We start from the raw sequence: 12,574 nt of genomic DNA on the forward strand, positions 1-12,574 counted from the left end.
GTCGTATCAAGCAGATAAATATTTAGCCGTGTTTATCTTGGGTATTCCCGAGTTTCCATTTTCCATTCCCCCGTTACTCACAGAAGACATTATTTGGTTGATTTTTGTTTGCGGGAGCCAGTGCTGCTGGCTCAAAGGCAGCTTTCTGCTTGGCCCCCACTGCACAAAAGCAGCACAGTGGGATGCACCTTGGCTGCCAGATCCCAAACAAGTAGAAGTGGGGGTGGGGGTGGAAAGCCTTGTATCAGCATAATCTTATTTAGTTTTGCTGCATTTTATTTCTGCTAGGCTGTACTGGCCATGGAAACCATCAAAATAATCCCATGCATTTTTCAGTAGGATGGGAGAGTTAAATGGGTTATTCAGCTTGGTTGCAAATTTTGCTTTTAACAGACAACTTCTCCTGTTGTCCTTCAACTTGCTTTCAAATGAAATAACAGCCTCAAATTTGAATAAAAGCTTGTGTTCTAGTTAGACTGCACCACGCACCTGACGAAATTTTGAGTTCACATGCAAGCTACTTCATCAGGCAATAATTTTTTAATAGCTTCTTCGTCACTTGTATGAAGAGCTCGCTAGATCCTTGTTGGTCTTGCTCTGAGCCCATAAGCTCTGCTTGAGCATTGAGGCTTCCAATTTAGCAATCTCAAGGGATGCTCCAAGTGTCCTCTTCAATCCACAGAGCTTTTCTCCATCTGCACACCCGCCAACAGTAAGTTTTGCAGATCTATTAACTGCAGCATGAAGAAACCTCCTTCAGTTCTACCACTGCAGAACAGAGCAATCGGGTTGGTTGTTGTAACACGCACATGGATGACGATGCCCCTGGCAAGGAATAAAGTCCTTCAGGGAGCAGGAAGTATTTAATTCTTTCCCTCTGTTGTGATAAATTAAGCATGAGCTTATTTGTAATTACCTTTAAATGGTCAGTGCCCACAATAAAGAAAATCCCAAGGAAAACTTATATCAAGGTGACACCTTTTATTCCAATGGTACTGCTAGAGCAGCTTGTAAAGCAAGCATCACTATGCAGTCATGTCATCATCTACAAAGAAATAATCACATTTTTCTCTTTTTCTTCCTAATATCTTTTAAAATTAGATTTAGGTAATTCATCTGCATTCTGATAAAAACTGAAAGAGACTGAGCTACTTTCCAATTCAGTCAGCACTCCTTGGTTCTCAGCCTGGAAGAAATTTTTAATTCTTTTAATTCTTTGAACAGCTGTGATTTGTGGTGGAAAATACAGCATATGTGCACTATACATACACACATACTCCATAGGTTTAAAGGCCAGAAAAAGTTTGTCAGCGACATAAGAAGAGGCTCCTATCCTACTGCATTGCTCTAGACATTGCAACTGAGTACTTCATTGTACTCTTGCACATCATTTTTCCCAACTGCATTTTATTGTCTGTTGCTTTTTAGTTTTTTTGCAGAAGACCTAAAAAAGCTTTTCTCCTGGAGCACCCGCAAAAACAAAGCTATGTTTCCATGAATGTCATTCCAAAAATCAATAGAAGTACAAATCAAGTTGAAATTTTGTTCATAGGTGATTGAATCTGTTTTGTTGCCCCCACAGGTGGCACTTCTCTAAGTATATCCCATAGCTCCTTTGGTAAATACACCTCAGAGTGCTAGCTTTAATCAGAAAAGATAAATAATAAAATAAAAATAAACCTTTCCTAAGCTAAACAGTTTACTCTTTCCTGTTTATTTCCAATTGCCGCTCAAATCTAGTTTGTGCCTCTAAGTCAGATCAATATTTATCTGCTACCCATCACCTTCAGCCCAGGCAGAACCTACTGTCAAGCTCCACATAATGACAGTTGTCACCTGCAGGATGGACCAGTAAAGGACTGCATTAGACCTGGTTTCCTTTACCTAAGAGTCATCCTCAGTCTTAGTTAGGCAGCAAAAAAAATACTAAGTATATTGAAAGCTAATTAATTTTGCATACTTTTCCCGTTCTATTCACCGTTGCTACGTAATCCTGCATAAAAGGAGGATTGTATTCAGACACTGTTAATTAAACACAGGCATCCTAAGAATTTCTAATCCATACTAATTTCACAATGCGGAGCAAGAAGGATAGTTGGCATCTTTGCATGAAGGCTGGCAAAACATGACAGGTCTGCCCCAGCCAGCTTTTGAAGCCGAACGATGCAATGGAACTTTCTCCAAGATCGCTGCTCTTCATCAAGAGCTACGACTGAAGGAGCACCACTAGCAACAGAGATGAATTTTGTTTTCCTTTTACCATTTGTGCCTTATTCAATTCATTAATTGAGGGGGGAAAAAAAAAAAGAAAGAAAAAGAAAAGAGAAGAGAAGAGAGGCGAGCAACCCTCATCACATAAATTCACAGCGGCACTAATGAAATGGCTGCAGACAGGCGCTGTGATCGTGCTTTCAGCACTTTGAGATCACACTTCCAAGATGTGCTCTGCATGCTGCCAGGGAGCTGCAGGAACACAGGCTTCAGGCTTGGCATCATCCGCCCGCGGTATTTAACACATTTCTTTTAGCTCGTACTGTGCTCAAATAGCTTGGCAGCACCCTTTGTCATGACCGTATATGCGTAGGGATCAGTGGAGTGGCCAAGCCATAGCTGCCTGGGCTTGGAGGCAGCACTCCCTGGCACTTGGACCTCCGTAATGCATTAAATTAAAATTTTGAAGTCTCAGTGCTTCTAGTGAAATAATTTCCAAAACGCGCACTGGGAGACACGGGGAATGGCACTTCCAGGGCCCTCACGCATTCCCAAGCCAAACTCTGCAGCTACAGCAAGGAAAACCTAGGACTAGTTAATGAAGTGGTTTGCATACCTGATTTAGGGCAATTAGTCATATTAAAGTCATCATTATATTTAAACACCTGTTTTTATATTGCATATATAACAGAAATATTACATACTTGCAATATATCATTAAATATATACATATAGCAAAAAATATATAAATGGCAAAACTATCTAGAGTTCTGGATACACGATATACAAGAATCCATTTGACATAGTTTAGATTTGACATAATCTACGCCAAAAGTATCTCTGATATTTTAGTAACCAAATTGAAATTGCATTTGTTGCTTTCTGTCGCTCAAACTGCTCAGACTCGTACATATAACATCTTATATGGATTAGTATGCTAAATCCCAAAGAGCGAAGGAACATCAAGTACACAGGATTTAGAAAATGCGAGTCAAAACCACCAACAAAACCTTAATTCAACTCCCTTCTGTATATTTATAGCTATAAAACATTGAAATCGCGTATTATTTTCTCCAGCTTCCCCAGGCTCTCTGATTTTCTGCCCCCTTCCCCTACCTCGAAAGCCCTACATAACTCAATGGAGCCAGGACAGATATTCCAGTGGATAACAAGTTCATCCCTGACACATGGGCAAAGCGATCTCCTTCTTTGAAAAAGGATTAGTAGTTTTACTAGGGGAAAAAAATAAATTAGAAAAATGACTTGTGGTCCAGCAGCCGCAATGAATAATTTTAGATCAAACGGGTAAGTCATCAAAATGATAAGCAACTGGAAATGGTTTCAAAGACACGAGGTCAAGCAACCTTAATTATACTTATTGTTGCCTGAACTACTGATCTGAGATATAAATCTGTCAAGGATATAAGCTTTATATTTAAATGACACAGAGGATATGCTTGAAAGAGGGAAAACACTACCTGAAAGTGAACCAACTTCAAGGTGGAAAAGAAATCCCTATCCTTTTCCCCCAAAGAAAAGAAGGAAAAGAGAAAGAGAGAAGGAGATGCCAGCCCTGAGTCTCCAAGGGCTGCCCATGCCCACTAATAGCTCATCCTCGACCACGCCAGGAACACAAACCCTGGACCAGCCTTCCTCTTGCTCCAGAGATTTCAAACACCTTCTCAAGCTCAGCTGTCCTTCTGCCTGCCTGCTTGTTTCCCTTTTCTCAGCATCTACTCTCCTGCCAGAAGTACTAATTTCCTCCTGCTGAGCTCTTGGAAAGATCTTCCAAATGCACGGTCAGAGCTGAAGGCCACTGATAGGAGGTCCACCCACTGTCACCCCACACACATCTCCAGCAGCTCCTACGAGCTGTCATACACACAGCCTCACCAAAAAAGGCGTCAAGCTTCAACTGGGAGCACAGCGGGGAAAAACGCCCCCTTTGCTCCATCAGTGACATGCTGCTCATCTGATTTTTTTCCCCCTCCTAATTGCCAAGAAGAAGAGAAGGTGCTTAATTGTGGGCAAACGTGTGACCTATAGGCACTCTGCTATGCTATAGGGAGACAGAGCACCTATGCATCTACCCCAAGGAGTCACATCTTGAGAAATTATACTAGAGGCCGGATGATTTGGGGGGGTTTTTATTCGATTTTTCTCCTCTGTGACCATAAATTTCCCCTTTTATTCTCTCAACTGTGGTGTAGCTCCTGGCAATTTGATCCACTTCTTACAGACTCGCCATCCTCCTCCCTTAAGGGTTTAATTTAATTTAACGAATGGCGTTAATCCACAAAGACTGAAAATACTGGCAACGTTAGCACATTCCAGAGAACCACTGGGCAAGACACCAGACACATCTTGTCCGTGTAATATTAATAGTGCTGTGACCCAGAGGGCTCCTTACGGTACCTTGGAATCCTCATAGACACTAGTTCCTCCATCGCAAGGAGAAAGAGAGGTGAAAACTGAGACCCAACCTTGGTCGACTGTGGGCTGAACATGAGCCAGCAGTGTGCCCAGGTGGCCAAGAAGGCCACCAGCATCCTGGCCTGTCTCAGGAACAGCGTGGGGAGGAGGACTCGGGAGGTGATGGTCCCCCTGTACTGGGCACTGGTGAGGCCCCACCTCGAGGGCTGTGTCCAGTTTTGGGCCCCTTCCCACAAAAAAGACATTGAGGGGCTGGAGCGGGTCCAGAGAAGGGCAACGGAGCTGGTGAGGGGTCTGGAGAAGAAGTCTTGTGAGGAGAGGCTGAGGGAGCTGGGGGTGTTCAGCCTGGAGAAAAGGAGGCTGAGGGGAGACCTTCTCGCTCTCTCCAACTCCCTGAAAGGAGGGTGTAGCCAGGGGGGGTCGGTCTCTTCTCCCAAGTCCCAGGCGATGGGACAAGAGGAAATGGCCTCAAGTTGCACCAGGGGAGGTTCAGATTGGATAGTAGGAAAAATGTTGACAGGGAAAGGGTTCTTAAGCCTTGGAATGGGCTGCCCAGGGAAGGGGTTGAGGCCCCATCCCTGGAGGGATTTAAAAGCCGGGTTGACATAGAGCTTAGAGACATGGGTTAGTGATGGATTTTATCAGAGTTTGGTTGATGGTTGGACTAGATGATCTGAAAGGTCCCTTCCAACTTAGACGATTCTATGATTCTGGTGAAGATGTTCTTCCCTCTCCTCCCAAATTTCCCATCAGGGCAGCTCTGCCTCTGTGTTACCTTTTAGTCTGGGGGCCCGGAGAGGGGACAGGATCCTAAGTGTTGGCAGAAGTGTCGTATATGTGGCCAGCACCTCAGTTGCTGTAAGTCATTCTACAGCTGTTTAAATGCATTTTAGTTTTCTTGAAAAAAAAAAAAAAATAAACAAACCAATACTTCATTCCCTTCTATTATAAACTACCCACATTATAATGAAGCACCATAATGCTAAGGCTACATGTTTTTGGAAAAGAACTGTTTAGTACCAGATATCCATTTATTTTTGTGTAGCTGATATATGTTAAGGGTGCCTGGTGAAAAAAAAAAAAAAAAAAGAGACAACTTTTTTAACTCTAAGAAAAACAGAAAGTCTGTAATTAGAAAAGACAACCATAAATAGTTTCAAAGCCTTCAAATGTGGGGAAAGAAAGGTCAAGGCTTTTGCATTTTCCTGAAGTTCTTCAAGTTTGTAAAAATAAAAGGACTTCTAATCGTGGCTATTAGTCTTCTACAGCGAGTCTTTCAATTTCCAAACAAATTCCCTTATTTCATCCCAGGAAACTAAAATCACTCAGATGTTTAATGAATGTGCAAGAAAACACTTTTACTGTTTTCCAAAGGAGATTTGCGTTCATCCAGAGCAAAGATATTTATACAATAAATACCAATCCAGGCATTAAACCCAAGATACGCAGCGCTCAGAGGGGGGTAAGGCACAAAGCTATGTTTAAGCAGCACCCTGGCAGCTGCTATCTCTTCCAAATACATTAATCCTCCAATATTTAAACATAAACATGTTGATTTTCTTTACCGAAATACGGTACAGTGAAACCATTTTGCCATTGGTTCAATGCCGTTACGCAGCAGAGCTGGGAACACACACACCAGAGGCATTGGGCAACAGGTTTGGTTGGGTTTTTTTGTTGGTTTTTTTGTGGGGTTTTTTTGTGTGTGTGTTTTTTGTTGTTGTTTGTTTTTTTTTGGGGGGGGGGGGGTTTGGTTTTTTTGTTTTTTTTTTGTTTTGTTTTGTTTTTTTTGGAAAGAGCAGCCCAGGGCATGATGCTTGAAGAGTCAAAGGGAGGTCAACAAGGGCTTTTTCAACTGAAAAAAAAAATGAAAAAGCAAGCAAGGAAGAAAAAAATCAGGAAAACCTGGGGGACAGTGTTAAAAATGTGACTATTACACTCCCAGGCTCCAGGGCTATGTGTTGCCTCTCGCATCCCAGGCACACAGCAGACGTGGGATGATGTGCACCATCCTATGAAAAAATTAAAGCTAACAATTGTAACCTGCACAGAATAACTGATGCATCGGGGTCCTTCATCCCTTGCATACCACGAGCAACATTCACCCTTGCTTCCCCACCTCTCCAAACAGCTACCCCCATCAACAGTTTAGTTACTGTGAAGTGCAGGCTGACTACAAACCCATGCATTTATTTTGACTCAGCATCCACTAATTGAAATTTTTCTTCTCATCCTACCCCATACTTTGGATGAATCTCACAGGAACTTTGCACACAACAGGTTTTGGGCAAGCGGATAATTTGAGAGGACTGTTCTACAGACAGACAAACCTTATCTCCTTAAGACACCAAGCTGCTAAAAACCAAGTGAAATAAAAAAATAATCCTTGAGCTGCAGAAGCATATTACGTGTCTCACACATTATGTTTGACACAAGGATAAACAACGCAGAGATGGCATTACAGCCAAACTAAATTAACCTCCGATGGAGGGGATGCTGGGCTTCCCACCGTGTGAAAACATCACTGCAGTAGTCGCCCAACGGCTGGAGAGATATTAATTAAGTCAGCTATACGTTAGATTGACACTTGGTAATATGTAATAACGTTGAGAAATATTGATAAATTTTTAAAAAAGTAATGGAAGGAGACAGAACGGTCAGGTTTGGGTGCTGGGAAAAGCTGTGCCAGGGTCTAGTAGCGATTCCCAAATCCTGGGACTGGGCCTATAGATGTAACCTAAAGCTGCTCCGAGATTAGTGCCAACTGGAATGATCTACAACTGGAAAAACCTCCATCCCCAGAATAAGGTCCTGGAAATGGGGTAAATTATGGCCCTAGAAAGCTAATTCCTGGGAGATTTCTTGGCAAAAACACAGCGTATCTGTAGCTTGGGTCTGAATGTGCTAAAATTGAACTCAGTAGATTTGTTTCTACTTTTACGTGTCGTTGATGGGAGTGATCTTCCACAAGTCAAGAGAAAAGGAAATACCCCCAGGTTTTGTTAATTCTTGAGTTATTCACGGAACTTGTAGTATTTCCATCAATTATAGAAATGAAATTAAGTTATCAAACGCTGATCTTTTTTTTTCCTCTCCACTGTCTTTATAACGCCACTTCCAAGTCTGATTTGAATAACAGGCAATTAAACCTGCCTTTTTTTCTTGCTTCTGGATTTCAGTTAACAGTTTTTAGAAATTATTTAAAGAATGTAGGACAGAAGTGTTGCATTATTCACAGCACTGTATCAAAAGAAAAACTGTATGAAATCTTGACATTAAGACAGAGATTTTTTTTTTCCCCTGCCTCAAACTGTGCCAGATCAGTCACTTTTATCCAATCCTTGTTACAGTAACAGAGAACATAAAAAAATTAATGCTGCTTAGTTTCAATAGGTTAGATACTATTAAATACAAAATGCATAGTATCATAGTAGAGATATTTTTTTAGTTTATGTAAAACACATTTATTTAAATCAAAGATTAAGCTGGTGGAATAACAAGGGTCCTTCCAAGTAGGAAGCTGGGAGACACATCCCAGTACAGACTGGGCTGACCAGCCTCTCTTCCCATAGCATCCATCCCACAGGTACAGAGTTATCCCCACAGATGGTGCTTCTGTGTCTCATTTTTTCATTGACATTTGTTATGATTTTTTTTTTCCTCCCCTGCTATGAAACCTTAAGTATCCCTGGAAAAGTTTTATTGATTTTATTCTTTTCCTTACCTCTTGATAAGGAGCTTAATGCTGGTCACAGGATCCAAGCAAATAAACTATCTGTTTCTGGCTAGGCATGCAGTTTTGAGATAGGGAAATTTAATTCCTAGCATATCAAGTTAATACGCCTCTTTTCTCTAAATAAAAACACTTCTCCGGCAGTAAAGGAAATAAAGCTTATCTATGAATATGCAATTATTCTGTATGACAAACAGCTGATTTGTTCAGATTACAGAATTTATCTGTATACTAAATAAAAAGGCAAAGAAATAATAATGTCCTATCAATGCTATGGGAAAAAAAATAATCAACTTATGTCAGCAGCACTGTGTTTTTAATATCAATGGCAGAGGTGGTACACAGGAACATTCTTCTATGAATCTAGTTATTATGCTGGCTCATGATGGCAAGGCATGTACAAGAAAAACCAATGAGGAATGAAATAAAATACTGTTGTACATAGAGAATTCCTGCAGTTAAAATCATACAGGCCTACGTTTTGAAATGTTTTATTAACAGTTTCTGTAATATTTAACCACATGCAATTCTGCAGGCCCAGAACAGAGCGCTATGTGAATAAACTGCCTGCAATGCAACTCAAATATTTTACATTCGTTTTACACATTCATTTACAGGGCAAGGTTGGGGGTTTTGGTTTGTTTCAGAGCGTGGGGTGTACTTTGTGTGTACGTGATGGGTGGGGGTTGAAGGTTTTTTGGTTGGTTGGGTTTTTTGTTGTTGAAGTTTTCTTTTGTTTGTGGGGTTTTTTTTTTGTTGGTTTTTTGTTTGTTTTAAAATAAAGACTCATTAAAAGCCTGACACTAATGAGATACTAGTTATAGCCAGGTAGGTGAAGCACAACTCCATCCAGACCATCAAATATCTCAACATATATTACATCACCCCTCTCTGCTCTAACTCTTATGGGAGCAGCTTTTCCATGACACTTCCTTAAAGGCATGATATTCCCCTCTAACATAAGCGTCCCAAAAAAAATTTGAAAGAAGATGATCTTTTCACATTTTCCCTTCTCCGCTGCTGAACCAGGCACTGGAGAAGAAGGTTTCCCTTCTGCACACCTCAGGAAATGATGGTTTCAATCCCTGATTGGATAGAAATCCAATTAAAAGTATGTAAGTCCTGTTCAAAACTAGATAAATTTTTCACACAGCTCCTCTTGTCATCTCGATGTGCTAGAACAGTCAACCGTAACTGGGAGCAAAATTGTGAAGCTGTTCTTTCGCTGTTCTTTTTGTTCTGGATATTGCCACCAGAAGGCTCGCAGACTCTGGACTCATTAGCTCCCAAAATTAAAAGCACTTACCTCTTCAAGGACATCTGCAAGCTTACTAAGTATCTCCTCAGGAAGGCTCTGGAATGTGGGAACACTGCAATATAAGAGAAACCTCGATTAATTGATCCCTCTATACAGGTCATAAATCCAGCTGCATTTCTCTCATCTATCTTCCAGAGATATTTCACTCTCCTCTTCTGGGGCTGAACAAGCGATCACCACCACGCGGCACCTATAACGGAAATCTGATCTTCTAGCAGCCAAGATGTATTTTGTGATGATGGGAGACCACTTGTGGTAAACATCTTGAGAACCACTCATAAAGCTGGTATCAACTAAGAATCAATTAAAGATTTACTGCAATTAATCTGTGCTGCAAACCTGCTCGGTCATATGTATGACTGTGAAGATTTTTTCCTGGTCTGCTTCCAAACCCCCCGAAATAAATAAGAAGGGTAGAAGAGATCAGCTCTAACGAGCAACAGATAAAAGACTGACTGAGGCCACACAGAGGCATAAAAAATGCAGAGCAGAAAGCTGCAAAGGGTATGGGGTCAGCAACAAAACAGCACTGAAGGACTGTAGAATTATTAAAGACTTCCTCACGAGTTTTACACCCAAGCTTGTTTATTCTCTTTTGCCAACTCCTCCTCTTGTTTGGTAGGATCTGCCTCAGCAAAAGTCTCCCAGGCCAAGCTGGACCTGCCGGTTAAGGTAAGATAGCAGTGCAGCAATAAAGAGCCCACCAGCTCAGGGTGGCCAGGACTGAGATTTAATTCAGCCTGGGGAAGGATGAAGGACTTGGGTCTCCAAGTCTCCTGCAAGTACCCTGACCTTGAAGCTGTATCTCCACTACCTTACAGGCTGCCCAGCAATGATGTGGAGTCTCCCTCCTTGGATATGGTCCTGGGCAACCAGCTCTAGGTGGCCGTGCTTGAGCAGGGAGGTTGCACCAGATGACCTCTAGAGGTCCCTGCCAACCAGCCTGTGATTCTGCAACACCTTGGTCTCTCTGTCTCTACTTTCCATAAAAAAAAATTGATGTGCATCAATATTCCCAAGTGATGCTAAATGAAACACAGACACAATGTATGTTCCAGAGGCAAGAAAGAAGTGCTGCACCTGCTTTAATTAAAACCACCTGTCACCAGTAGACTAATTAGCAATGCATCTACATGCAATATTAGAGCAAGCCTAGCACTGAGCTGATAGAGCTCTACCAAGGCTATTTACAGGAACAGTTTACTCACAAGTTGCTTTATCATGATCCATTTCATGGCGGAAACACAGCTGTAATGCTCCTAATATTAAACCGAGATCCCCAATGCATTGCTCTGATTTCAGGAACATTATCAGGTGCAAAGCAAGGAGGAAGAGGGCTGTTGGGAGGAGATCCCTGCAGAGAGGTAAATATAGCCCCAAATAAATCACGCTTTTCCTTTCACTCAGGGTTTTGCTTTTTACTTTGGATCACACAACTGCATAAGAGTTATTCTCCACTTTACGGAGAGCTAAAAAATCCAAACTAAACACATAAGGTTTTTGCAATCCTGGAATCTGGAGAGCAAGTCCAGGCACGTGCCTTTGGGGTAACCATGAGCCCTAAACATTTTCTGGATGCACGATTTGGTGGCCGCTTCTGCACCCAGAGCTGACCCACCCACAAAAGCAAAGGGAGGTCTGAAGACCTTGCTGAAGACCTTGTCTGAAGACTTGAGAGCAAAACCCAGTATTTTGTCTGGGGCCAAGCATGAAGTGCCTGGTGAACTTAATTTGTGAGCACAATTAAAGTCGAATTTGCTTTATTAGCTTAAACATATGCTACGCTGCAGTGGAATTAGAAAGTTTGGAAGCCTTCATTATTTGTTTAAAAAAGCCTAAATAACTTCAGCTGAATGTATTAAATGATAACAAGACAGAACTGGCCAACTAAGTGCAGAAAAATCTGATTATTCATGTTCTCAATAATATATTTTGTTTTTTCCTTGATAAGAACTCTTTTTCACTGGAAACACACGGGTCCACGGTATAAGAAGTACAAACAGAAACAAATGAAAAGGAATTATATGATGTCTGGGCCCAAGTATAAAATGAAAGTTCATTATACCAACTCTAGCATTCCCAAATAAGGAATAAACTGATAGAAGAAGATAATACTCCCAGACATCTGGAAAAATTTTACTGTGGTTGCACCATTACACTCCCAAATTGGGGGAGAATGCCTCGCAGCATTTTTATTGTTTTTTTTTGTTTGGTTTTTTTTTACAGATAATTATGTCTATGCAATCCAAGGCAGGGTAGCAAAAGACATCTATCATAGACCAAATGTGTGAGAAACAGGGAAGTAGCGTACAAGCTCTGAACAAATTATAAATCTTACTATTGAAAACTTAGGATATTAAATAAACAAGGAAAATTTCTAAGACAAATGCCTACAACTTTAACACCGCAATAGAGCAGATAATGGGAAAAAAATCAACTTATTGACAAAACAAACTAACTACATCACATCATAGAACTACACAATTAACATCACAGATTTATGATGGGCCAGTACCCTTCTAAACAGCTAGCAGTGGCAATCCAGCCAAATTACATTTGAGTCCCATAAGAAGAGATCTTACAGGACTGACCATCACTTTAGTACCAAAAAAACCCAACCCTGTACTGAACAAATGCCATTATAAAACAGTACAGAGAGAGCATTTATTGACCTGCTAGAAGATGTCACAAATTCAGGCCAACAGAGCTGATGATAAGACTGATAAAAGAACAAGATTTGAAAACATGCTCAAGTGTATAAGGCAGTATTGAATGCTTGGATATTCTCCAGGTCAATAAAAATAGACCCCCATTCTCTCCACAACAACACTAAACAGATTCATAAAATAGATTTTTGCTTTCCTCCAAAAGTCTGCCTG

General features: G+C 41.1%; 1 protein-coding gene across 2 annotated transcripts in view; it reads right to left on the bottom strand.

Moving 5' to 3' along the window:
- PRKG1 (protein kinase cGMP-dependent 1) overlaps positions 1-12,574 on the bottom strand; it is a 560,704-nt gene that overhangs the window by 150,463 nt on the left and 397,667 nt on the right. For both annotated transcript variants that reach the window (XM_074155210.1, XM_074155209.1), the window contains exon 5: positions 9,684-9,747. In XM_074155210.1, coding sequence (XP_074011311.1) covers positions 9,684-9,747 — 64 coding nt within the window. The remainder of the gene's footprint in view (positions 1-9,683; positions 9,748-12,574) is intronic.

The sequence above is a fragment of the Numenius arquata genome, chromosome 10 (assembly GCF_964106895.1).
Source record: "Numenius arquata chromosome 10, bNumArq3.hap1.1, whole genome shotgun sequence".
Classification (NCBI taxonomy): Eukaryota; Metazoa; Chordata; class Aves; order Charadriiformes; family Scolopacidae; genus Numenius; species Numenius arquata.